Source organism: Equus asinus, chromosome 26, assembly GCF_041296235.1.
Source record: "Equus asinus isolate D_3611 breed Donkey chromosome 26, EquAss-T2T_v2, whole genome shotgun sequence".
NCBI classification, from domain to species: Eukaryota; Metazoa; Chordata; class Mammalia; order Perissodactyla; family Equidae; genus Equus; species Equus asinus.
The window spans coordinates 24,255,123-24,280,442 of NC_091815.1; the positions used below are offsets into that span (position 1 = coordinate 24,255,123).

At 49.6% G+C, this 25,320-nt stretch overlaps 1 protein-coding gene across 4 annotated transcripts; it reads right to left on the reverse strand.

The window, feature by feature from the left end:
• Positions 1-2,917: 2,917 nt before the first annotated feature.
• FBXO27 (F-box protein 27) lies at positions 2,918-13,114 on the reverse strand. 4 transcript variants are annotated; one of them, XM_044759891.2, is made up of 6 exons: positions 12,288-12,427; positions 11,711-12,082; positions 11,281-11,392; positions 11,102-11,197; positions 7,977-8,112; positions 2,918-4,999 (listed from the first exon to the last, which is right to left on the reverse strand). In XM_044759891.2, the coding sequence occupies exons 1-6, from the start codon at positions 12,391-12,393 to the stop codon at positions 4,943-4,945; spliced, it is 879 nt and encodes a 292-aa protein (XP_044615826.2). In that variant the 5' UTR covers positions 12,394-12,427; the 3' UTR covers positions 2,918-4,942. The 4 variants fall into 4 exon arrangements, with proteins under 4 accessions (XP_044615826.2, XP_044615825.2, XP_044615824.2 ...); XM_044759890.2 differs by lacking the exons at positions 2,918-4,999; positions 12,288-12,427 and adding exons at positions 6,453-7,313; positions 12,610-13,114; XM_044759889.2 differs by lacking the exon at positions 2,918-4,999 and adding an exon at positions 6,453-7,313.
• Positions 13,115-25,320: the final 12,206 nt, after the last annotated feature.

Consider the following 25,320-nt stretch of genomic DNA (forward strand, 5'->3'; position numbering starts at 1 on the left):
TGCTTCTGAGCTTACGCATGCACCCAGGCACTAAGCAGTCCACTGAAGGTGACCCTAGCCCCATTAGCATAGTAAAAATCACACCCAGGGGTGGAGAGCTAGCATGCTAATGATCCATGCAATGCATGTGGTGGCATGTTGAACAACAGTGCAAGCACAAGCACAACCCCACCTCTCCATGCCATGATAAGGCACTTCTCCCCAGCCTCTACCTAATAAAAGCCCCATAATCCCATTCCCTAATGAGCTGGTCACCTGCCCCTTTCCTTTCTGCACTGCCTCCCTTGTGCCTCTCCTGTGCACAAGCTAATAAACGTTTACTTTTCTACTCCTGTTTGTTGTCTCTCTTGATTTCCATCCTGGGGGACAATAAGAACTCAATGTGCCAGTAACATGCTCACTGCTGACATTTACTACAATGGTGCAGTAAGGACGCACAGTTGGATCACAAGGGAAAAAGACACAGGCAGAGACTGGAAGACTCCAAGGGCAGGTTCCTCTGTCCTCTCCCTTCCCTGAGTGGTCATGCAGAGTGTACTCCCCCCCCCCCGCCCCCCGAAGCAATGAAAATGCAGCCACATGTGGGTGATGGTCAGGAAGCTCATTAGAGCAGACTCAGCAACCTCTGCCTGGCACATACCAACATGCCAGACTCCCAGGATGAAGGCAGGCAGTCAGCATAAACCATATTGTTTGCACAAACAGTCTAAGCACAAGGAGCGCCCCCCCCCCCTTATCAGTTAGGAAATAGAGGGAAAACTTCCAAAATTCAGGTTCCCAGATGCCAGCCAAGGGCCAACCTTGCAAACAGGCCTTTCTATGGAGAGAGGCCCACTCTGTTAAACCCTTTTCTGCACAGACAGTTACTGAATCAAAGTGACAGTCGTGACAGTGATGGCTGTCTTGTGGTTGCATAGGAGATTGTCCTTGTTTGGAGAAAATACACAGTAAAGAATTTTGCAGTGGTGTTAATGGTGCATCCGATTGGAAACATACCCCTAAATGTTTCAGAGGAACCATACCTACAACTTTTCTGTAAGTTTGAGATTGTTTCAAAATCAAAATATATTAGAAAAAAATAATATGGAAGAGGGGAGAATCGACGGGGATGTGGACTGAGGACTGGCCATAAGTCGATAACTGTTGCCGGGCAACAGAGACACGGAGGTTACAATACTCTTCTCTCTACTTTTGTTTATATTTAGAATTCTCCACAACAACAACAAAAGCAACAAACCCCTGTGAGCAAAGATGTCTTCTAAATGTAGTTATTTCTGGAAGGGGAGGGAGATGACATTGGAGGATCCTTTATATTCGTCTATAACATTGCATTTCTACACACACACACACACACACGCACAGAAAATGAGAAATACAGATAAGCAAAATCAATAAGTAGAAAAATCACCACTACCCAGAGATCAGCATTGCAGTAACCTGTAACAATTTAGTTCATATTCTTATTCTTTTGAATATACACATATACAGTCAGGCATCGCTTAATGATGGGGACACATTCTGAGAAATGCACCCTTAAGCTGTTTCGTCACTGTGTGAACATTTTAGAGTGTACAGCTGTGCACTGCGTAATGATGTGTCAGTCAACAACAGACCACATAGAAGACGGTGGTCCCATAAGATTAGTACCATATAACCTAGGTGTGTAGCAGGCTGTACCATCTAGGTTTCTGTAAGTACTGTAGAGGAGGGATAAATTTTCCCCCACCCTTCTAGGTTCTTCTGGCTGATCTAAGAATTAAATTGACATGAGACAGATTAACAGGAGAGAAACAAAAGTTTAATAACACGTGTGCACGGGAGAAACCCAGGAAAACTGAGTAACTCACCAAAGTGGCCAAAGCCACCACCTTAAATACCATCATCAGCTAAAGACAAAAGAAGATGCTGGGGGTGGGGAGGGTCAGGGACTTTAAAGAGAAGGAAGGCCATTCACAGGCAGGTGACGAGGAGCAAACTTTGGAAGACGAGTGTTTTTGGCCACACAGAGACAGAAGAACACAGAGGGGAGCCCGACAAACAGGCTTTTCTAGGTTCCTCCGTGTTTACCACTTGGTTCGCGTGATGCTAAGGTGATCGCTTGCTTCCTGAGACAGGCTTTTCTATCTGAATTCTTTTAGGCAGTTAAGAGGGAAGTAACAAGAAAAACTTTCTGAGTCTTTCGTTTCTTAAAAATAATGGATCTAAAACAAGCCTCATGTTAAAGAGACACATTTTGGGGTGGAAAATTTTGTTCCCCTTCAGTCTACTCTATGATATTCACACAAGGACAAAATCACTTACGGACACGTTTCTCAAATGGCTTCCCATCTTTAAGGGACGTGTAACTGTCCTCACACAAAACTAGATGGTCTAGCCTACTACACACCTGGACTATATGGGATAGCCCATTGCTCCTGGCTACAAACCTGTACAGCATGTTCCCGCACTGAATGCTGCAGGCAACTGTAACACAATGGTAGGTATTTGTGTATCTAAACACAGAAAAGGTACAGTAAAAATACGATATAAAAGTCAAAAATGGTACACCGTATAGGGTGCTTACTATGAATGGAGCCTGCAGGACTGGGAGTGAGTGACTCAGTGAGTCAGTGGGTGAGTGGTGAGTGAATGTGGGGGCCTAGGTCATCGGTATATGCTACTGTAGACTTTATAAACACCATACACTTAAATTTATAAAAAATATTTTTCTTTCTTGAATAATAAATTAACCTTAGCTTACTGTAACTTTTTACTTCATACATTTTTTTGAAAACGTTTTGACTCTTTTGTAACAACACTTAGCTTAAAACACAAACACATTGCACAGCTGTATGAAATATTTTCTTTCTCTACATCCTTAGTCTACGAGCTTTTGTCTATTTTTCTATTTTTTATTTATTTATTTTTTTTACTTTTTAAACTTGTTTGTTAAAAACTAAGACACAGGGTCCAGCCCCATGGCCTAGTGGTTAAGTTCAGCACGCTCCACTTCAGCAGCCTGGGTTCAGTTCCCAGGTGTGGACCTACACCATTCATTGGTGGCCATGCTGTGATGGTGACTCACATACAAAAGAGAGGAAGACTGGCACAGATGAACCTCCAAGAAATCTTCCTCAAGCAAAAAGAGGAGATTGACAACAGATGCTAGCTCAGGGCGAATCCTCCTCAGCAAAAAACAAAAAATAACCAAGAAAACCCCCTAAGACACAGACACATACATTACCCTAGGCTTATACCGTCTTCCACCTTCACATCTTGTCCCACTGGAAGGTCTTCAGGGGCAATAACACACATGGAGCTGTCATCTCCTACAATAACAGTGCCTTCTTCTGGAACACCTCCTGAAGGGCCTGCCTGAGGCTCTTCTTGAGGAGATGTCACTCTTTTCAGAAATATGGCCATGGTTCTTTGCTTGGTTTGTTTCTTTTTTTGTCATAGATATATGCTGCATTCACCATGACCATTCCTTTCTATCAATGATAACCTTTCAGTGTTGGGGTCCCTGTTTTGAAACTTTTTAAGGAGCCTGTTGAGGGCTGCAAAAGCTTCTGCTAAACCCTCTGCTGTGAATTTTCTTGGGGGTTCTTCTTCTCTTGCTGTTTCCTTTTCTCTTGCCTCTTCTTCAGCTATGCACTCCTCTTCCAGTTCCCCCAACTCCTCATTGGTCAGTTCCTCAGGAACCCGCTCTGGGAGCTCCTCAGCGTCATCCTCATCCACACCCAGGTTAGAGCTGATTGCCATCTCAGCCACAGCTTTGTTGATTTTGGCAACCTCTTCATCCTTAGCGAATCCTTTGAAGTCATGGACGAACCTCGTGAGTGTCTTCTTCCAGGTGCCATTCATACGCTCCTTGGTGACAGTACCCCAAGCCCAAGCAAGGTCCTTGATGCAGTTATAGATGTAACTGCATCAGCATCTTCTCAGTGTTGTCCTCAGTTGCGCAAGAGCCTGGGCAAAGGTCCTCCTCAGGTCGTAGGCCTTAAAAGCTGCTATAACTCCTTGATCCATTGGTTGGATCTAAGACGTGGTGTTTGGAGGGATAAACACTGCTTTGAAATTGGGATGAAGACCACCAGTAAAACAAGGATGTCCCAGAGCATTATCCACAACAAGCAAAATCTTGAAAGGGATGTTATTTTCCAAACAGTACTTCTCTGTTTCGCTGGCACAGCACTTCAGGGGGGCATCTTGAAAGAGGAACTGGGTCATCCATGACTTCTTACTGCTCCTGTAGACACTGGCAGTGTGTGCTTATTGACATGCTTCAAGGCCCTGGGTTCTCACTGTGCCAGAGCACAAAGGGTTTCCATTTGTAGCCTGCAACATTGCCCCCATGCAAACTGTTACCCTGTCCTTCAAGCCTTGGAACCTGGCCTCCTCATGGATGAAAGTCCTTTCAGGCATCCATTCCCAGCATAGGGAGATTTCATCCTTTTTGAATATTTGCTCTGGCAAGTAATCTTCCCCCACAATCAGCTTATCTAGAGTTTCCAGAAATTCTCCAGCTGCCTTCACGCCAGCACTTGCAGACCCACCGCTCACTTTCCCATCACATGATGAACAACAATTCCTGAATCGTTTAAACCACCCAGAGCTGGCAGTAAAGGCAACATCGTAGTCGGGTCCAGCCTCTTCTTTCAACATCGCAAACAAACTTTTTGCTTTCTCCGTGGTCGTCAACGTGCTGAGGATACGCTTCTGTGTCTGGTCTCAATCCACATCACTGGAAGTCTCTCCATGTCTGATATGGGCCCTTCTCAAATTTTCCTTAGTCTCACTGCCTTCGATGGAGCAGATCCTCGAACAGCTTCTGTCACTATGTTCTTGTTTTTCAAGATCGTACTTGTCGTGAAAGGGTGCCTGCCTGACTCGTGAGCAATAACCGTCACTGATTTTCCACCTTCGTAGCCCTTAATCACTTTCAATTTTGTTTCCGGGTCCATCACTCAGCGTGGCCTCTTACTGATGACATTAGGAGTGGATTTGGTAAGCTTAGGGGCTGTGAAGAACAAAACAAACGAGATCAAATCAAGCGCAAGAGAAAATGGTGCAGTCAAGAGACACAGTAAACACGAGATGTATGAGGCTGCTGCTGGCATAACAAAGCATATTGTTTCACAGTAAACTTTTTTATATAAGTAGAAAGAGTACACTCTAATGATAAAAAGTATAGCATAGTAAAGACATAAACCAGTAACATAATTGTTATCATTATCAAGTATTATGTACTGTACATAATTATATGGGCAATACTTTTAAACTTTTAAACCAGGGTGGTAGGTCTGTCTGCACCAGCATCACCACAAACACAGGAGTGACGCGTTGCACTGTGACGTTACAACAGCCATGACATCACGAGGCGATAGGAATTTTTCAGGTCCGTTGTAATCTCATGGGACCACCATTGTATTTGCAGTCTGTCATTGACTGAAATGTCGTTATGCAGCACATGGCTATATATGTATATATATAAATACATATATCCAGAAGGTAATCCGGGATATAAATACAATAATACAATGCATATGTATATATATAAATATAATATATATACACATATACGAGTATGCGTATATATATCTGTGTGTGCCTAAAGCAGTACAATATAATTTTGACATACACAGTATATATACACATATGTATGTACATAAACATACAACATAACATACATGTGTATATATATGACAAAACTAAATTATATGCCTGCTTTTCTTTCAGGAAGTGGTCTCCATCTTTCCCTTCCTGTAAATGCTTATCTCATATTCCTCATATCCAAATTCCCCCAGTTGACCCAAAAATATCCTCTAGAGCTGAATTGTCCAAACCAGTATCTCCTCCAGGACCGCACACGCCTCTCAGGTCTGTTTCAACCCGCCACAATCGCCTTCATTGATGCTGACGAAACCTGCCACCTCTGGTGGTCTGGCTGCCCCTCTGCTGGCGCTGGGCCCGTCTCCCGTGCTCCCCGTACCCTGCAAGGCAGGCTGAAGGCCGAACGTCTGAGTGAGGCCGCTCCGGGGACCGTACATTAAAGGCAAGGGCACACTTCACTTGCATCCCTCAGGAGCCCTAGAGCATCCCGTTGGTCCACCAGCAGTGAGGCTGGCCACGACCCCCAAGTGGGGTGAAGATGGCCTGACCCTGCCATCGCATGACTCCATCTCACCCTTATGACCAGAAAGTCATGAGTGTGGCATCACTGTGATGCGTACCCACATCCACCGTCTGCCTCATGCTTCTAAGCCCAATTGGTCATCTTTATCTGAATCGATGATTTCCTCAGGGCTTGGGAAATACTGTCCTGACTCTTCCACTCTTTCTACGGTAAACCACCCCCTATTGCTGTTTCCTCCTGTAGAGTTTTCCCTCCTCCACTGAGACCACTGGTTCCTCTGACCCAAGTAGTAACCAAGGCAGTCACACCGCATTTCTATTAAAAGGACCTGAGGCACTTTTGGCAAAATAATAAATTTATTGCATATGATTGGCAGACAGACGTTGCTAATAAATAATTTCTCAATGTTTGAAAAAAAATCAAAATAAAATAGTCTTATACACCACACCATTACAGGAGTCCGTGAGGATCAGGATTGGGCCCGGGGGGACCAGCCCACTTTTCAGAGAAGTCAGAGTGGGCAGAAGCATCGATCTCCAAACATTTTTTGAGCTCGTGGACTTTCAGCTGCAAGAATTGGTCCCAGCCTTGAGGCTCAGGAGGTTGAGTTCACCACCCAAGGGGGCTAGAATTTTCCCAGCCATACAGATGAGATGCTAGTTCAGAGATGAGGAGAGGGCTTCCCTGAAGGGACCTACAAAGCCCCTGGAGCAGAAATAGGACACAAGGGCAGAGGGGACTGGGGCTGAACAGAGGGCCTGCAGGGGGAGGCGAGGAGCACTCTGCGGGGCCAGAGTTCCCCTGTGCTCACCTATGGGTCTCCCCCCAGTAGAACAGGGGCTGATCTAGAGCAGCAACAGTAGGTAGATATGACAGAGGAACTTTCTTCTAGTAGTTTCTAGAACCTGAAGAGGGGACCTAGCAGGACCCCAGACTGGACCCAAGGTTCCCAGGACGCTGGGGAGGTACAAGCCCTTGGTGAATGAGAAGTCCCGGCCAAAGGTTCCAGCTCCTGGAAGGCACAGTCAGGTGCTTGTGCAAGGACAGCCCTCGACTAGGACAGACGGACTCGCACGATCACACTGGAGTTGGTCACACGGGCTCCATAGTGGCCAGCCCAGAACTGCGTGTCCTGGCCCCAGTGTTCAAAAGACACAAAGCGGACGCCCATCTTGATGTCGGAGAACACATGGGTGACCTGTAGGTAGAGGAAGGGGTCAGCCCCGTTGTGCCACAGCCTTCCCCTCAAAAGCTGAGGTTGGGGCTTTCTGGCAGATGGTGTCTTCCAAGGATGGCTGCAACAATGTCTCCAGTCCACAGATGCTTCTAGAATCATGCCACTCCTCATCCAGAGGCAGAGCCTAATTCCCACCCAATCTGAGCGGGTTTGCTTGCTACCAAGAGAGCAGTGGAAGTGACGCTGAGTGACTTTCACCAAGTGACTTCCAAGGCTACATCAGAAAAGGCAATACAGCTTCCAAAAGTTTCTCTAGAACGTTCATGGTGGCACCACCACACAAGTAGTGTGACTGCCCTGAGGCCACCATGCTGTGCGGCAGCCCAGAGCCGGCTAAGTAGAGATCCCATGGTCAAGCTCTGAGACTAAATGAAGAAAGAGATGCTTGGCCAGCCACCAGGTGCTGTACACACACACACCCTGCCATTCAGCTCCAGCCATTGTCTGAAGGCAACTACATAAGAGACCAGAGCCGGGCCTTTCTCATACAAACCACAGAGAGAGGCTCTAACATGACTGCTGTTGATGGTAAACCACCAAGTTTTGGGGTGATTTGTTATGCAGCAATAGAGAACCTTTACAGGCCCCCAGCATCCTTTCCCCACGCCCCTGTCAGAGGCTCACCTGATGGCAGACATTGTTGTTCCACTGCTGGATGGGGTCAGGCATAGCAGAGAATTTATCCAGGACGGTCTGATTGGCATCTAGAAGTTGGACAAGGAGGCGATACATACAGCCACTGTCGTGCCGGGCTCCCCACCTATGGGAGGAGGGAGTCCTTGACGGCTGGACTTGCCACTCCATCTCTTTGAGTGTCTGCCGACCCCACCTGAATGGCCTCCCTGCGTATGCAAGTTTGGTCCTCAGACTAGCACCATCAGCATCACCTGGGAGCTTGGTCCCACTGCATACCCAGCGAATCAGAGTCTGCATGTAACAAGCTCCTCAGCTGGGCTGCACGGACACTCATTTTAGAAGCAATGACCTAGAGCAGTGCTCTTTATGGTACTTCCTCCATATTATTAAGGTGACAACAGGTGTCATATGTGATGTGCATAAGGTTGATGTTTTTAAAACACAACTTTCATATCAATCCTTTAAAAAGATCCAGGGGAATCTAAATCAATTGGTGGTGGGATACCCAGCAACATTAAAAAAACAACATCCAAGGGCTATCAGTGGTAATGGATAAATTACGGTATATTCACATAATGCAATACTATATAGCAATGAAAGTAAATTGCAGCTACATACAATTATGGATGAATTCACAAAACACGTTATTGAGTGAAAGAAGCCAGATACAAAATATATTCTGTATGACCCTGGATATATATATATATATAGTACAAAAATGAACAAAACTTATCTATGGTCACAAAATTCAGCATGGTGGCTGCCCTTGGGTGAGTAGTGATGGGAAAGGGGCATAAGGCAGGGTTTGCTGGCAACATTCTCTTCTTGACCTGGGGGCTGGTAATGTGAATGTCTTCACCCATGACAATTCATTGAGTTAGAAGCTAACATTTAAAAACCTAAGAGTAATGGGCAGTAAAAATACATGAACAAATACGTCCTTTTACAGAGACTTCACATGATTCCACTTCTTAGAATTAGATGTCCATTCCACTTCTCCCACAGAATTTTGTCCTAATGTAATATTAATATATTTTTATGTTCTTCTGACTTCTATTGATTATCCGTTCGTACTGCTCTGTGCCAACCACACACACACAAAGAATATAAATAGAAATTTAAAATGTTTCCTGTGACCATAAAGCTCTAAGTGTTAACATTTTTCTCTTGGATTGAATTATTACCCACTAGTGGTTTCCAGACTTTGCTACAGGTTGGAGTCATCCGGAATATTGAAAAGATACTGCGTAGAGAAGAATTTAGCCTTGTCCAAAGGTATGGTCTTTGCCCCCAGCTTCTGGAAGGTAATTTCTGGACCCTTGGAATATTACACCTGACAGGAGTATCTTTGTTTGCCTGGGGACCTTGGGTCATACTGAATAACCTACCAGTGTGGTTTGTTTGGGAGCTGGCTGCATCCACATAGTCTTATGGTAGGGGCCAGCCACTCCAGAAAGACCCATGATGTGACTTAGGACGGGTCACATGATATCAGTTAACCTGGAAGCTGAGATTAACCACATGATGAAGCCCCCATAAAAACTCTGGTGAGCTTCCCTGGTTGGCAATATTCCATGCATATTGTCACCCATGGATGCCAGGACAATAATACATCCTGATGCCCCAGGTAGAAGACAATGGAAGCTCCACATTTGGTACTTCCCCTGGATGCTGCCCTATGCTCTTCTTCCCTTGGCTGATTTTAATCTGCATCTTTTCCTTGTAATAAGCTATAATTGTATAATAGTTTTCAGTGAGTTCTGTGAGTCTTTCTAGTGAGTTACTGAACGTGAGGGTGGTTTTGAGAATCCCCCAAACTTGCAGTTGGTGTCAGAGGTGAGGGTGGTCTCGGGGATTGTGCCCTCTAACTTTGTAATAAGCTCTAAACTTCTCACAGACATTCATGCCTGGCTCTCACACTCAGACACTGATTTAATTGGGATGGAGTGTGACCTGGGCATTGGGAGTTTTAAATGTTCCTGGGTGATATGCAGCAAAATTTGGGAACCACTGATTATTACAATCAGATGATATACCATTGATCAAAGCAACACAAATATGTTACGATAGTTTGATAAATAATGATTAAATTTAAAAAAACTTTACGAGATGGATTTGCAGAGGGGGGAAGATTATGGTGCCTTGATTTAAAGTGAATTTAGTAAGGCCCAAATTTTAAATGGTGACTTTGTAGAAAGTCACATTAGTCTTTACATCTGGGCACCACACACCATAAGGAGGGGCTTGCTTTTCCTGTGAAACTGGAGGACTGTGAGAAAGGGACTGGGAAAGGACAACCATATGATACTCATCCTCTCACCATAAATCATGTGATCTGACTAATTTTAGAATAGGGAACACATAGCTGTGGAGAATCTGGAATTTGCCTCCCTTAAAATGATCTCGGTTGTGCATCCCTTGGAAAGTCTTCATGCACCCCCGTTTCAAGACCATCACTACCGAGCACAAGATTTGTAGTCAGACGAGTCTGAGTCTAATGCCAGGTCCTGCCAAGCCCCAGCTGTGCCACCAGGGCAAGTCACCTCCCCTTTCTGAACCTCTCAATTTCCTGTGAAGCTCCGAAAGATCTGAGGTCTTGAATACACTTTCCCTCAGGATCAAGGTTCAAAAAGTGTACTAAAACAGCCCACACTTATAAAGCACTGGCTATGTGCTTGACATGTAACCCTGTCTTATAAAGATGGGGAAACGGAGACACACTGACTTGCCCAACACCACAAAGCTGCAGAGCCAGGGTTTGAATCTGTGAGGGCTGGCTCCAGAATCTGAACACTTAGCCAACTCTACCATATTGCCTCCTCCTAAGACAAGGAGCATTTCATTCACAGACAAGACTGAGCTGGGTCCAAGCCCTCTGTATTGGATCCAATCTGGCATCTTTCAATCCAGTTCCCTTTGAAGGTGGGGAGAGGGGTGTTGAGGGTGTGTACTCTGCTAATTACTAGGGTTACGCTCCTGGTTAAGCCATTCACCTCCCATGAGATTCAGTTTCTTCATCTGTTGCCGGGAGGCGTAAACGAAGTCAGCCATGCAAAGGTCACAGTGCAGGTGGTCAGTGCTTAGCAAAGCGCTGTTTTTTTCACCACACTCACCAGTCGGAGATACAAATCTCAATCTTCCCACTATCCAGCAATTCTGGCCACAAACCCTCCTCCTCCAGGTCCAAGACCTGCTTCTTGCGACACCATCTGGGAAAGAGGCAGAAGGGTCAATAAGAACAGGTAGATCTTCCTCAAAATGGGCCAGCCCGTTGCGTGGTTAGGGCATTCACCTGAAGGAAGACACGAAACAGGTCTGCGAAGCGGCCCCAGGCACGGTGGACTTGTTTTCTTCCACCACCCAGCCGTCCCCACCGTGCTGCACCATCCATTTCTGGAGACCTTCTGTTAAATAAGAAAGGCTTGCGCCCAAGTTCCTCGCCCGCCCGTGGGCCTGCGGACGCCTCCGACTGGCTCCTGTGCGGCCCCGCCCTCGGCCCTTCCTATTGGCTCTGGTGCGGCCCCGCCCCTATCCCCGCCCACTGGCTCCCGTAAGGCTCCGCCCCGCCCCTCCCATTGGCTCCTGTGCGGCCCCGCCCCAACCCCTTCCGCTGGCTCCCGTCAGGCTCCGCCCAGGCCCCGCCCATTGGCTCCTTGCGGCCCCGCCCCCGGCCCCTCCCACCGGCTCCCAGGAGGTCGCCCCCCCCGCCCCGGGCTCCCCACCCTGGCCGCACGGGTTGCGGATGAGGTTGCGGCCGATCGGGGCGCGCTCGCAGAAGCGGCCCAGGAGGCAGGGCCCCGCGTCGTGGGCCGGGGGCAGGCAGCTGCGGGCGAGCGGCAGCAGGGCACCGTGGTCGCGGGCCAGGATGAGCAGCCACAGGGCCTGACCGTCCACCAGGGCGCGCCAGGCCCGGCACACCCGGCGGCAGCGCGCGAGCAGCGAGCGCGGGGGCACGTGGCTCAGCACCACCAGGAGCAGCTCCGGCGGCAGTTGGCTCAGGTCCAGCGTCTCCTCGGGTTCGGGTTCCGGCGCGGGGACCCGGGCGGGCCGGCCCCTGGAGGCCGAGGCGCCCATGGTCCCTCCGCCAGGCCCGGCTGCGATCGCGGGAAAGAAAGTGTCAAGGCTTCAGGGCCCGGCAGCCTCCGCGGCGCGCAGCCTGCGCCCGCCCCGCCCCTGCCAGCAGCACCCCAAGACTGCCGGGCCCCAGATCCCATCAGCCACCCGCCAGCCCCGTCCCCAAGTCCCCAGTCCTCCAACCCGTCCTTGCCAGCTGCGCATCTCAGCCCCGCTCAGACTCACCACAGGGCCTCCAGCCAGCCCCCATCTGTGGCCTCGCCAACGCATCCGACCCTGGATCCCGGCCAGTGCCCCTCCGGCGGGCCCTCGCCCGCCGTCGCGCCCCCATCCCCTCCCCCGCCTGTCACTCGGCGGCCCCTCCCTTATTAATAACCGGCATTCTCCACCCACCCCCGACCCCGCCTCCGCCCGCTCAGTTCTTAACCCCCACCTCCCCCGCCGGGCCGCCTCTTACAAGCCAGCCCCTACCGGCCGCCCCGCGACCCCATTCTCGCCAGGCCCACTTCCGGCTGTCTTGGGATGCAGAGTAACTACGGAACCCGACCTGATGCCGCAGACGAGGGAGGGGGCGGAGGCCGCCGGCTTGCAGGGTCTGTCACTCGTCGTCTGCACGGCCGGCCCCTTGGAGTGGCTCTAAGCCGGCTGGAAGGCGCCTGGCGCCGGACAACTGCTGTTATTTTGGTCAGGCGTCCGGGCGGGAGGCCTCACGTCCGTGAACTCCCGTAAAAATCCCCATCCGTTTGAAGGCGGGGGTAGCCCCGTGTCACAGGGAAAACCGGCGCCGGTAGGAGCCAGACGCGATTCTGTTTGAGTCCATACGCGAGCGCTCTGACCTGTCGTCACACGAGCCAGGCTTCCTGGAGCGGTTTATTCCCAGTCCGGGTAGGCAGCCCCTGAGGCTGGTACTGCTGTGCCCCCCTTCACAGAGGGGAAACTGAGGCCGCCAGAGGCTCAGTGACTTGCCATGGTCACACAGCCAGTAGGTGACAGAGCTGAGATCTGAACCCAGGTCGGCCAGGCTGGGTCCAGAATCTCGGCTTTTAACCTCTATGCCAACTCTATGCAATAAAAATCAAACGGAGCCACAAGCAGAATTTTAAATAATAACAAGTAAAACCAGACGTGGATTCTTGCCCACATGGAACTGGACTTCTAGAGGGGGGAGACACATGGACAGGAGACATAATAAGCAAATTACATAGTGCTGGGGAAATAATTAAAAATAAAATCTGCCGACCCCAAACAGTCCTCTCCACAAATGCAGACAAGAAGGAAAGAGTTTTATTATTGAACAGGCAGGGACCAGACTGTAATGTGCATGGGCCATGATGAACAGCAGACATAACGTGCAAATTCTATAGTATGTTAGAAAGTGACTAATGCTATGGAAAAAGAGCAGAGAAGGGGTGTGGGCATAAGCAGTCTGAGTGGGGAGACCCCTAATTTGGAGAGATGGGTTGAGTATTATACTGGCCTAATTTCTTTCCTTTTTTTTTGCTGAGGAAGATTGTCCCTGAGCTAACTTCTGTTGCCAATCCTCCTCTTTTTTTGCTTGAGGAAGATTAGCCCTGAGCTAACATCTGTGCCACTCTTCCTCTATTTTGTATGTGGGTCGCCACCAGAGCATGCCTAATGAGTGGGGTAGGCCCACACCCAGAATCCAAACTTGTGAATCTGGGCGGCCTGAGCGAAGCACACCAAACTTAACTGCTACACCACGGGGCAGCCCCTGATTGCTTTTTAATACATGCATTTTCAATACACTTTTTACTGCTGAGGTTTTCAAACAGCCACAAGGGGGACCCGCCTCCAACAGTTCAGTCCTGGCCAGTCTGGGTTCATCTCTGCTCCCACCGACTTGGTCCTCAAGATAATTGGAAGCAAATCTTAGACATCACGGCCTTCTGTGCATAGAAATACATTGTTTTTTGATGTAATGTGTAAGCTGTGGGAATCTTTTTGATGAGATGATGAAAACTGATTATGACCCAACTATATGAGTTCAAAAAATGAAAAAAAAGAAAAAAAGGTTTAAAAACTTCAAGTGGGATAAAAGGGCAGACCCTGACAAGTCAGTTTCCTTTCCCGTCCCTCAATTCTCCCCGTCAGAGGCAATCTCTGGCAACTCCTGGAATGACATCCCACGCTGCACTCTGATTAAAAAGAAAAATAAACAGGGGCCTCCCGGTGGCGTGGTGGTTGTGTTCGCGCACTCTGCTTCATTGGCTCGGGGTTCGCCAGTTTGGATCCTGGGCGTGGACCTGCGCACCACTCGTCAGGCCATGCTGTGGCAGCATCCCACGTAGAACTAGAAGGACTTACAACGAGGATAGACAACTACGTACTGGGGCTTTGGGAAAGAAAAAAAAAAGGAAGATTGGGAACAGATGTTGGCTCAGGGCCAATCTTCCTCACCCCCCCCCCCAAAAAAAAGAAAAAGAAATATGAATGGGTTCCAGAAGGGCTTACCACCTAGAAGATAATGGTTAGAGAATGGCTCCCACGAGAGGGGGCTGTGCAGAGCACTCCAAGGGCCTTTTGGGAAAGTTATCGGGGCATGTTGGTGTCACAGTAATGGGAATGCCATTGGAAAGCCATGCACAGGACAGTGCTACCCAGCACAGCACTGTCCTGTGCATTTTCATGTGAGAGGAGAGCCTGTTAGTCGGAGCCTAGAACCCAATTCCAGTTTGCATGGAAATGCACCATGTGTGAACAAACAAAATTGTCCAGGAGTTCGACTGCCGGGTCAACTGGGAGATTGTCCTTGGCACATTGCCAATTGTGCTCCAATTCAGAAAATCTCTACAAAATCTCTTCATCTTGGCAGTGCCAGCTGCGGGTTTTACCAAGCTTCAGGGAGCCCCACAGAGAGACGAGCATCCTGGGCATGTATCAGATCCCCCGGGGAGATTTTTAAAATGCAGACTCTGAATCAGGCCTGCACTGGTAGCAAATTCCCTAGGGATGCTGATGGCCACCCTCCGTGGACCACGCTTGGAGCAGCTGAATCTGAGAGGGATCAAGCCCAAGCATTATTTGCATATTGAAACACATATTCTTTCAATTATAAATTTCTCTCCTTTTATTTCAGCTTTACATTATACATATGCATAGGGCATTTATTAACATTTTATTAACATCTAAGCATTTCAAGATAGTAAACAGTGTGAGAAATGATTTGCTGTAAATGGAGGGGCCGACTCTGTGAGGTGGAGCGACAAGGATGGCGAGGGAAGGGCTGAGTGGGCCTCGCAGGTGCATCTCTTTGCTGGCGGTATAATTGGGCAGTTGGGGGAAAACCTGCCAGTCCGGTTGCAGAAGTAGAAAATTCCTGAACCTCAGGGCAGTGGGAAGTGAGCCGCACAAATAATTCCAAGGGCACCAGAGGTTCCGCCAGCTTGTCCTCCCACCCCAGCTCTCCTACCAGGGGCCGCTGTTCACAGGAGTGGAGTGGAGAGGGCTGCGTGGCTGTATTTCAATTCCAGGAAGTTGAACTTGACCGCAGACGGGCACTTTGTTCGGGGGGAAGCTTGGAGGGAGAAGGTTGAAATAGTTAAATCTCCGCTCTCAGAAGGCTGGGAGGAATTTGGAAAGAGGCTGACTCCCCAGAGGTAGGACTTAGTTGGGCAGCCCTGGGTGAGGGTAACCCAGCCCCTTCCCCACGGTGACAGCCCTGGAACGCCACCTTTCCTGGGGGAGGACCTGAGGATATCAGTGTAAACCCTCTCAGCTCCCCACCCGACCCAGCCTCCAGGGGGTCAGGGGAAAAAACAAAAGAGCCACAAAACCCACAAGACTCCTTTGCCCTAAAGAAGTAATTCCTCCTACTGAAGCCACAAGTAGAAGTAATCCAGACCTTAACCAAAATTCCCCAGGGGCCAGCCCCTCGGCTGAGTGGTTAAAGTTCCACTCGCTCCACTTCGGCTGCCCCGGTTTGCGGGTGCGGATCCCGGGTGCAGACCTACACCACTCGTCAGCCATGCTGTGGCAGCGACCCACGTACAAAATCGAGGAAGACTGGCACAGATCTTAGCTCGGGGCTAATCTTCCTCACAAAAGAAAAAAAAACCCCACAACCCCAGAGAGCCACTTTTTCAAGGTTAAACAAAACAGCAAAATAAGAGGCTTTAAAGATCACCACACTGACCTACCTGGAGGAGGGACACACCCAGCAGGCTTTGAAAAGAAAGAACTGGGCCAGGCAAGGAGGTGGAGGGGTGGGAATGGGGTGGAGGGTGACCGGTGGGTAGGAAAGGTCTGCAGGGAGGGGAGGGGAGAGTGAGGAGTGGGAGGGCCAGGAGGGGGCGCTGGGCCTGGAGGGGGCAGGGCTGCCTCCTCCCAGAGGAACCCACCAACCTGCAGCCCATGGGATTGTCGAGCCAGAAAATCCAAAATAACAGACCAAGTGAAGCTTCTTAACAGGGGGTCTGCTGGAGTTTCTTATATCTCTAGTGTATAATAACCAGTAGCATTACCACATGTGGGCAACTGCCTGTTGAGAAAATGTAATTAAAAGGTAACTCCATATATTACAAAAGAAATTGATAATTCCTTAAGTATAACAATGGGATTATGGCTTTGTTAAAAAAGCAACAGAGAGTCTTTATCTTTTAGAGATCCATACTGAAGCATTTTTGGAGGGAATGGCATGATGTCTGGAATTGCTTTAAAAGAATCCAGTGGGGAATGGGGTGGAAGAATAGATTAAAAATAGATTGACCGTGAATTGCATTAAACACATGAAATGTTGCTCAACCCCCTTAATCATCAGGGAAATGCAAATTCAAACCACTATGCACCCACCAGAATGACTGAAAAACCAAACAAACCCCAAAACAAAAACCAAGAAAAACCCAGTGTTACTGAGAATGTGGAGCAATTGATCAGAGCTCTGCTCCACGGCTGGTGGAGTGGAGATAGGGTACCCCCATGCTTGGCAGTGCCTACTAGAGGTGAATGGACGCCTACGCCGTGATGTGTAATTGCACGCCTCAGCGTAAGAAATGTGTGCATGTAAAAATAGATACTAGAATTGTTACCAAACCAGACTCGTTTTGCCCACCACCTGGGAGGCCAGTCACCGAGATGACGAGTTTGCAGCAGAGAATGTGTTTATTCCCAAGGCAGCCCAGCGAGGAGACGAAAGAACAAGTCTCAAATCCACCTCCCCAAAAATGGGGATTCAGGGATATTTATGGGATGAAGGGGCAGGGTGGTCTGAAGTGAGGGGATAGATGATTGGAGATGAGGAGCAGTGAGGTCCCTTGATGGTCTGCGCAAGTGTAGTGAAGCTTCATGGCTCTTCATAGGATGCATGTTCACAAAATGGCGGTGTTACCATGATCCGAGGGTGGAGTTTCCGGCCCCCTTGAAGTCAAAGGGTCAGCTATTGGACATTTCTCGCAGGCCCAGTTGATGAGTTGGTGCTCTTAACCGGCCTGAACTGGACAAGAAGTGACTTGCCCGTTACCGTGGCGACCCGCCCGTCATCAGAGATGTCATCTGTACCATGGGCTTTGGTAACACATTATCCGACTACTTTTGGAAACGGACAACTCAGTATGGTTAAAGCAAGTTGGCCCCCAGCTTCAGAATGTTCGTTGCAGCTTTATGTATCACAGGCTCAAACCAGGAACCAACCAGAGTCTGCCCCCGGCAGACAGATCAATCAATAGTGTGCAGCAGTGAGAAGCTTCAGCCACTTGCAACAACGTGGATGGACTGCAGCAGCCTAAGGTTAAGGGAAATAAGCCAGACACGGAGGACTAAGCACAGTGTGACTCCGTTTAATACAGTTCAGGAAAGAAGAACCCGGCAGCGATGTGAGAAGCGAGAAGTAAGGATAGTAATCAGCCTCGGGGCGCGAGACGCCAGATCCGACTTGTTTCTCCACCTGGTGGCTCGTTATCGATGGGCTCAGGTTGACGTTCTTGTGTGTATATTATACTTCAATCGAGAGTTAAAACAAACATATAAACAAAAAAATGAGATTGGCCCTGAGCTGATCATTGTTGAATCTGGGCCATGGGGATATGAAGGTTTATCATGCTGTTCTCTCTACTTTTGTGCGTGTGAAAGTTTAAAGTTAAAAAAATTTTAAATTTCATATGTGATCCAGCAATTCCACTTCTGAATATATACCCAAAAGATCTCAAAGAGATGTTAGTACACCCGTGTTCATAGCAGCATTATTCACAATAGCCAAAAGGCAGAGGCAACCCAAGTGTCCGCTGACAGGTGGATGGATGAACAAAATGTGATGTACACATACAGGGGAATATTATTCAGCCTTGAAAAGGGAGGAAATTCTGACACCTGCTACAATAAAGACCTTGAGGACATTATGCTAAGGGAAATAAGCCAGTCACAAAAAGACAAAAACTGTATGATTTCCCTCCTATGATGTACCTAGAGGAGGCAAATTTCATAGAGACGAAGTAGGATGTGGTTGCTGTGGGGTGAGGTCGGGTGGGTGAGTGGGAGTTATTCATCAACGGGTACAGAGTCTCAGTTTTACAAGAGGAAAAGAGTGCTGGAAATTGGTCGCCCAACAACGTGAACGCACTGAACATTACTGAACTGTAGATTCAAAAATGGTTAAGATGGTAAAGCTGACATTTTACCACAATTAGGAATTTTTTTAATTAAAAAAATTTCTAATTCTATTTCCAAAAGCAATGAAAACCTTAAGGGGGCTCAGAATAACTCCAAAAAAAGATAGGCAATATTTTACAAGAAAATTTATAAAACTTTATTGAAGGGCATTGAAGAAGAGTGGAATAGTGACACACAAGGGAAGATGTATACACAGCCACAAGGACTGTTCCAGAAGTGCATCCTCAGGGCAAATAAGCTGCAGGTGGGTGACTACAATGTACCCTTTAGATGGAACTTAAAAACACATAAAGCAATGCTCTATCATAATTGTGGGACAAACATATGTAGAAAAAGGAGGAAATAACCCAAAGCGTGCATCCTTCCCAGGAGAGTGGCTGGGGGTGGGGGATGGGGTAGGAGGGAGGGGTAGATACGGAGTGTTGGGTTTGTCAGAGTCAGGATTGGAAGTCCGGCCATCTTGGCTTCGGAATCCCCACTCCAGCGCTATACCAAGGTCATGGGTTCCCGCAGGAGAAGGGCCAGGGGCTCAGGGCACCTGCCTTCACTTGGCCCAGAGAAACAGCTCCTGGCTGAGACTGACTCCTTCATCCAGTCACTGCCCTGACCGGATGCCCTGCATCAGGAGCCAGCCGGCCATGGACCCGGGGTGAGCGGTGTGACTTTGGGCAGCCTGCGACCCTCTCTAAGCTTCAGTTTCTCATCTTATAAAACGGGATGGTAGCCAAACACAAATCAAAGGGGAGCTCAGAGGAGCCGATGAAATAGTGTCACCGAACCAGGCTGGTTTTGCCTGCCACGTGGGATGCCAGTCACCGAGATGATGAGTTTGCAACGTAGAAAGGGATTTATTCACAAGGCAGCCAAGCGAGGAGACGGGAAAACAAGTCTCAAATCTGCCTCCCCGAAAACGGGGATTAGGGGTATTTCTGGGATAAAGGGGCAGGGCGGTCTGAAGTGTGGAGTAGATGATTGGAGGTGAGGAGAGCAAGGTAACTGGTGGTCCGCACGAGCACAGTCAAGCTACATGGCTCTTCATAAGGCGCATGTTCACAAAATGGTGGCCTTTGCATGATCTGAGGGTGGAGTGTTCGGCCCCTGACATCAAAGGGTCACCTATTGGGCATTTGGTGGTCTGAACCTCTTAACCGGCCTGAACTGGGCAAAGAGTCGAATCTCCATTCTAGAAAAACAACGTAAGCCCCCGTTACCATGGTGACCCATGCATCAGCGATGTTATCCAAAGGGTAGGTTTCAGTAATACATTATCCAACCACTTTTGCAAACAGACAACTAACTGAGTGCAGTGAAAGCAGGTCGGCCCCTGGTTTCAATGGTGCTGCGACTTCCAGTACAGCGGCTGGGATGGGAGAGGACACTATTATTACTGGTGTTGTTATTGCTACCGCGCTCCCTGGGTGGAAGGGCTCGAGAAAGCTCGGCCATCATCCAAGGGCAGTCCAGGCCACCCTTGGCCTCCCATTCCCTCGCGGGAGAGAGAAGCCCCCCCGAAACCTACTTCTCCAGGGCGATGACGACAACATCCACACGGACACCACCCCCCACTGAGGCGGGGCAGTGCTGGGGGTCAGAGTGCAGATCTAGAGTCGGACGCACCCAGAAGCCCCCTCCTGAGCCGGGCAGGTCATTTGTCTTCTGTCAAAAGCTCTCAGCTTCTTCCCAGATTAAATGTAGGCTGTCACCTCTGTTCCCTGAGTTGGGCGATGATTTCCTGCATGGCCCGTAACTGTCATCACTCAGCAGCCCCACACAGAATCTAGTTAAAATGGAACTGCGACGCTGTAAGGAAGGGCCGCGACTCACTCGCGGATTCCGCAAGCATTTATTGAGCACTGACTGTTTTCCAGGTCCTGGGCTGGGCACTGGGGACACAGCAGGGAATGTGACAGGCAAAGCGTTTACCCTCCTGGAGCCGAAACCAGACAGTAAATAAGTAAAGATGTAAATAAATGGAATATAGGAGGGTGGTAAGTATTATGGGGAAAAAAATTAAAAAATAAAGCAGGGAAGTGGGATAGAAGGTACAGGGGACGAGGTGACAGCCTCAGGCAGGGCAGTCAGAGGCCTCACTGAGAAGGTGACATTTGAGCTGAAGGCTGAAGGGGATAAGGGATTAAGTCATAACAGAATGTGAGAAGGAGCACTCCTGGAAGGGGGAATGGCAGGTGCAAAGGCCCTGTGGCAGGAGCAAAGAGCCAGGAGAAGGCCTGTGTGGCTGGAGCGCAGGGAGCAAAGAGGAGAGTGATAGAAAATGCACTTGGGGAGGTGATGGGAGCAGACTGTGTCTTTTCCCCTGAGTGAGTTGGAGCCACGGGAGGACTCTGAGCAGGGGAGGGATGTGACCTGACTCAGGTGCTCGTAGGCGCCCTCTGCTGCATGTGGGAACAGGAAGAGGCAGGGAGCACAGGAAGAAGGATGCTGCCATGCTACAGGTGTCGAGAGAGGCCCATGGCTGGACCAGGGCCGGGGCATGGGAGTGGGGAAAAGTGGACTCGTTCTAGACACATTTGCAAGTGAGGCTGACGAGATCTGCTGGAGAATTGGGTGTGGGGTGCAGAGCCCCAGGCAAATATTTTTTGCTGGAGTCCCTGTCTATGGACATGATTGATTGAAAAATAGGTTACAAAATTCATAGACCCGAGTGAGCCACAGTGATTTACCAAAGAAGATTTATAGTGATGGGTAGAAAAGAGGTACTTACGGATTCGCTTATCATTCGGCCCCCCACCCCCTACAGTCCAGGGCCGTCTCTTCAGGCTCTTTATCACCAGATGTGCCATTTCTGGCTCATTTCATAGCTCTCATCACAAGAAACAGGCAGCAATGCCATGATTACTCACTGTCCTCTTTTTCTCTCCTGATCCCTGATGCCATTTATCTAACTCCAGCTACATTGTTACTTGGGACACTGTCCCATCCATCGTGCCATCACGGACACTGGCCTCTGGTGACTCGCTCAAAGATTTTACTGGGCTTCATTGACGCTGACCACAAATGCAAATCTTAACCAGAGAATGCAGGAAAATGTGAGCGAGAATTTTTCTGGTCGTGTTAAATGGTCGTGTTTGGAATTTCGTAGCGCGAATGTGGAACCCATCTTGCGACCAGGTCTTTCTCACACTCTTTAGGCCATAATCTTTGCCTTCCTACAGTCTTCAACCTTGACCTCGCCTTTGCCTTCCACACGCCGCCCCCACTGAGGATGAAGTGGCCTCGCGTCCGCCCCACCTCTGGCATGGCTGACCTAGGGGAGCTTCTTGTCGCCCGTCGCTGGAAGGGACCATGGCGTAGTGGGGTCATGGTCTCGATGGCCCCGGGAGGAAAGAGGTCTGACCACTTGCTGATTAAGGAGAAGGGACTGGCCAGTCCTTTAAGAGCCTTGTGCCTCCCCCTGGCAGCTGGAGTTACAGGCCATGAGTAATAGTTTCTGTGATAGAAATAAGAGGATCTTCACAGACAGCAGAGGAAGTAGGGAACTCCCCTCTGAAGAGACATGGACTTATCGTAAATGCAAATTTACTCACTAGTTAACCTCAGTCTTGAAAATGGGAAAGGGGCCGGCCCAGTGGTGCAGCGGTTAAGTGCGCAAGTTCCGCTTTGGCTGCCTGGGGTTCACCGGTTTGGATCCCGGGTGTGGACATGGCACCGCTTGGCATGCCATGCTGTGGCAGACATCCCACATATAAAGTAGAGGAAGATGGGCACGGATGTTAGCTCAGGGCCAGTCTTTCTCAATAAAAAGGGGAGGATTGTCAGCAGATGTTAGCTCAGGGCTAATCTTCCTCAGAAAGAAAGAAAGAAAGAAAGAAAGAGAGAAAGAGAGAGAGAGAGAAAGAAAGAAAGAAAGAAAGAAAGAAAGAAAGAAAGAAAGAAAGAAAGAAAGAAAGAAAGAAAGAAAGAAAGAAAGAAAGAAAGAAAGAAAGAAAGAAAATAGGGGAAAACACACTTCTTGGATAATAGGCTACTTAGGTCAGAAGAAGCAAAATATATCCTGAATGTTTATGATCCATATTTTGATCAAGAAGCATCTGGCGGATTTCGATGATGCTTTATTTAGACTTGTAAAGGAAGAACGCAGATTTTTCTTTCCTATGTCAACCCAGTTCTCTCTCCTGTGTCTCTCCCGTGTTCCTCCTGTACTTCTCACACAGAACACTCACAACACTTCTCGTCACCAAGTGTGTGGAGGTTTTCCCCACAGCAAGCAATTCTCTGCCACACTAGCTGGGTGTCCCACCTGGAGACAGTGCCAGATGCCACAGGTAAAGGGCTCAGTCCCACGGGGCTGCTCCTACCCTACTTCAGATGCCAATGGCAAGTAGTGGGTCCCCAGGTTACCCACAATTCTGTCTGAATTGGCTACAAATCAGAGGGTCCCATGACCTTAGGTTCAATTAATTGGCTAGCGTGGCTCACAGAACTCAGGGAAACACTGATGTTTACCAGTTTATTAAAGGTTATGATAAAGGATACAGATGAACAGCCAGATGAAGAGATACACAGGGCGAGGTGGGGAGGGTCCCCAGCACAGGAGCTTTTGTCCCCATGGAGCGGGGATGCGTCACCCTCCAAGTGTCGCTGTGCCGCCATCCTGGAAGCTCCCTGGACGCTGGACTCTGGGGATTTCCCGGAGGCTTCCTCACGTAGGCATGAGCAGTTATTCACTGCATTCCAGCCCCTCTCCCCTCCCTGGAGGACGAGGGTGGGGCTGAAAATTCCAAGCTTGTAATCCTGGCTGGTCTCCCTGGTGACCAGAGTCCCTCCAGGAGCCACCCAGAGCCACCTGATGCTCCCAGTGCTCCTATCACGTAGGAATTTACAAGGGTTTCAGGAGCCCCGTGTCGGGAACTGTGGGCAGAGACCAATATATGTTTTCTATTATCTCACGGACTGTACGTTATTGTGTTTTAAGTAATAAAATTTAACCCTCCTCTGTGTGGTTTTAAAAAAAAGCCCTTGGAGGAGAGAGCGAAGACTAGCTGACTCTTGGCCTAGAAGTGGGAGGGAGTGGCTGCTGTTCCCACCCCGCCCCGGGGTGCTGTGGACAGGAGGGAGCAGGGCCATGAGAACTGATGCACGGACCCAACTCCTCGGCTCCAGCCCAAGGGGTGGTGGGCAGTTGACGACCCAGAGCCCTGGACTTGTCCTGTGTCTCAGGAAGCAAGTCCGAGGCGTCTCAAGTCAGCACTCCAGTGCTGTCCTGGCGGCCAGCCAGTGGGAGCCACCCGCTGCCAGGCTGCTCTCCTGGAACTGGGGTCCAACCGGGGGAGGGATGACCCCATTAGGGCCGGCGTCTTGGAGTTCCGGCCGGCCCCATGCACACAGGAGTGGTGGTCTGGGTGGAGAAAGAGCTTTGGAGAGCGCCCTAAAGGGGAGAAACAGGATGGGACCAACACGGGTCCTGATCTAAAGCCAGGGTCCCCTGTCCAGACAGCACGGCAGCCCTGGCTTCGAGAATTTCCGGGACAGTATTACAAATGGCAGTGCCCCCACTTCCTGGTGGGAGGATGCTCCTGATGGGGTGTGAGAGAAACAGAAAATCCAAGCGGACTCCACAGTTTCTGGTCCAAGAACGAAAGAGACTGTGCTGCTCTTTACAGAGATGGGAGGAAGCTGGTGGGGAAATCAGGACTCAATTTTGGGGAAACTGAGGCTCAGAAAAGTTAACCCAAAGGTGCAGAGTGAGGGTGTGAACTATCGTGTCTCGTCACCCCTGGCGACACCGCCTACCCCAGCCCCACGGGAGGAACAGTTTCAAAGCATTTACGATGCACCAAGCTTAATGCTGCTCCCGGCTGGGCTCGTGAATGATCCCAGTGAGTCTTCCCAACAATGGGCATTCTGATCCCTTTTAGGGGTAACAAAAGGAGGCTCAGAGACACCTTGCGCAAGGCCTCAGACTGAGGAGGCGGCAGAGCTCTGTCGGCCTTGAGTCCAAGCCCATGCATGTGCTCACAGAACATTTCTCTCCCTCCCGTCCGGGGCCAGGTTTTCCCCAGGCCCCCTCCTCCCCTGTCCGTCCTCCCTCAGGGAATCGAGGAGCTGAGGGGCCTCATCTTTGCCTCCCAGGGGCCACAGCGCCTCATTCCTGCTGTTTTATTTGCATTGTTTGGACCCAGCTGGCGCCATGCAGCCTGGGTGTCGCTGGCTCAGCAAGGGCCCCAGGCAGGGGCTGGTGGGAGAGGTGCTCAAAGGAAGGCACCATTCAGCCTGGGACGCTGAGAAACAGTCATGGTGGGCCTGTCCTCAGTCCGGGACTCGGGAGCACCCGGAAGCATGGTCCCTGCCGTGCCGGCACAGGCGACCTCCCTGTGGACCACACCCCAGACCTGCCAGGGGCCCAGGGCAAGTATTCCACTCTGCATTCTCTCACACCCACATCCAGGCTCTCAGCTAACTGTGCGGGCTCCAACTTCATGAAATCCATCCAGAACCTGCCCCCTTCTCTCCCACCCTGGTCCCGTCCACCCTCATCTCCTGCCTGGACCACTGAAGTAACCCCTCCACGGTCTCCTGCTCCCCACCCCCCCCGCCCTCCGTCTGTTCCCACAGCCAGAGGGACGCTGTGAACACCTGCATCGGACCACGTCCATCGTCTGCTCAGAGCCCTTCGGGG

What these genes read in the sequence shown, in the direction of transcription:
- FBXO27 (XM_044759889.2), bottom strand. Translation starts at nt 12,393, where the DNA reads ATGGGGGCGCGACGGCGGGCGAGGGCCCGCCGGAGGGGCACTGGCCGG. An exon ending in GGCTGGCTGGAGGCCCTGTG is followed by an intron (nt 12,083 to 12,287) that starts GTGAGTCTGAGC and finishes CCGCGATCGCAG; the next exon opens with CCGGGCCTGGCGGAGGGACC. An exon ending in CCGCAACCCGTGCGGCCAGG is followed by an intron (nt 11,393 to 11,710) that starts GTGGGGAGCCCG and finishes CTTATTTAACAG; the next exon opens with AAGGTCTCCAGAAATGGATG.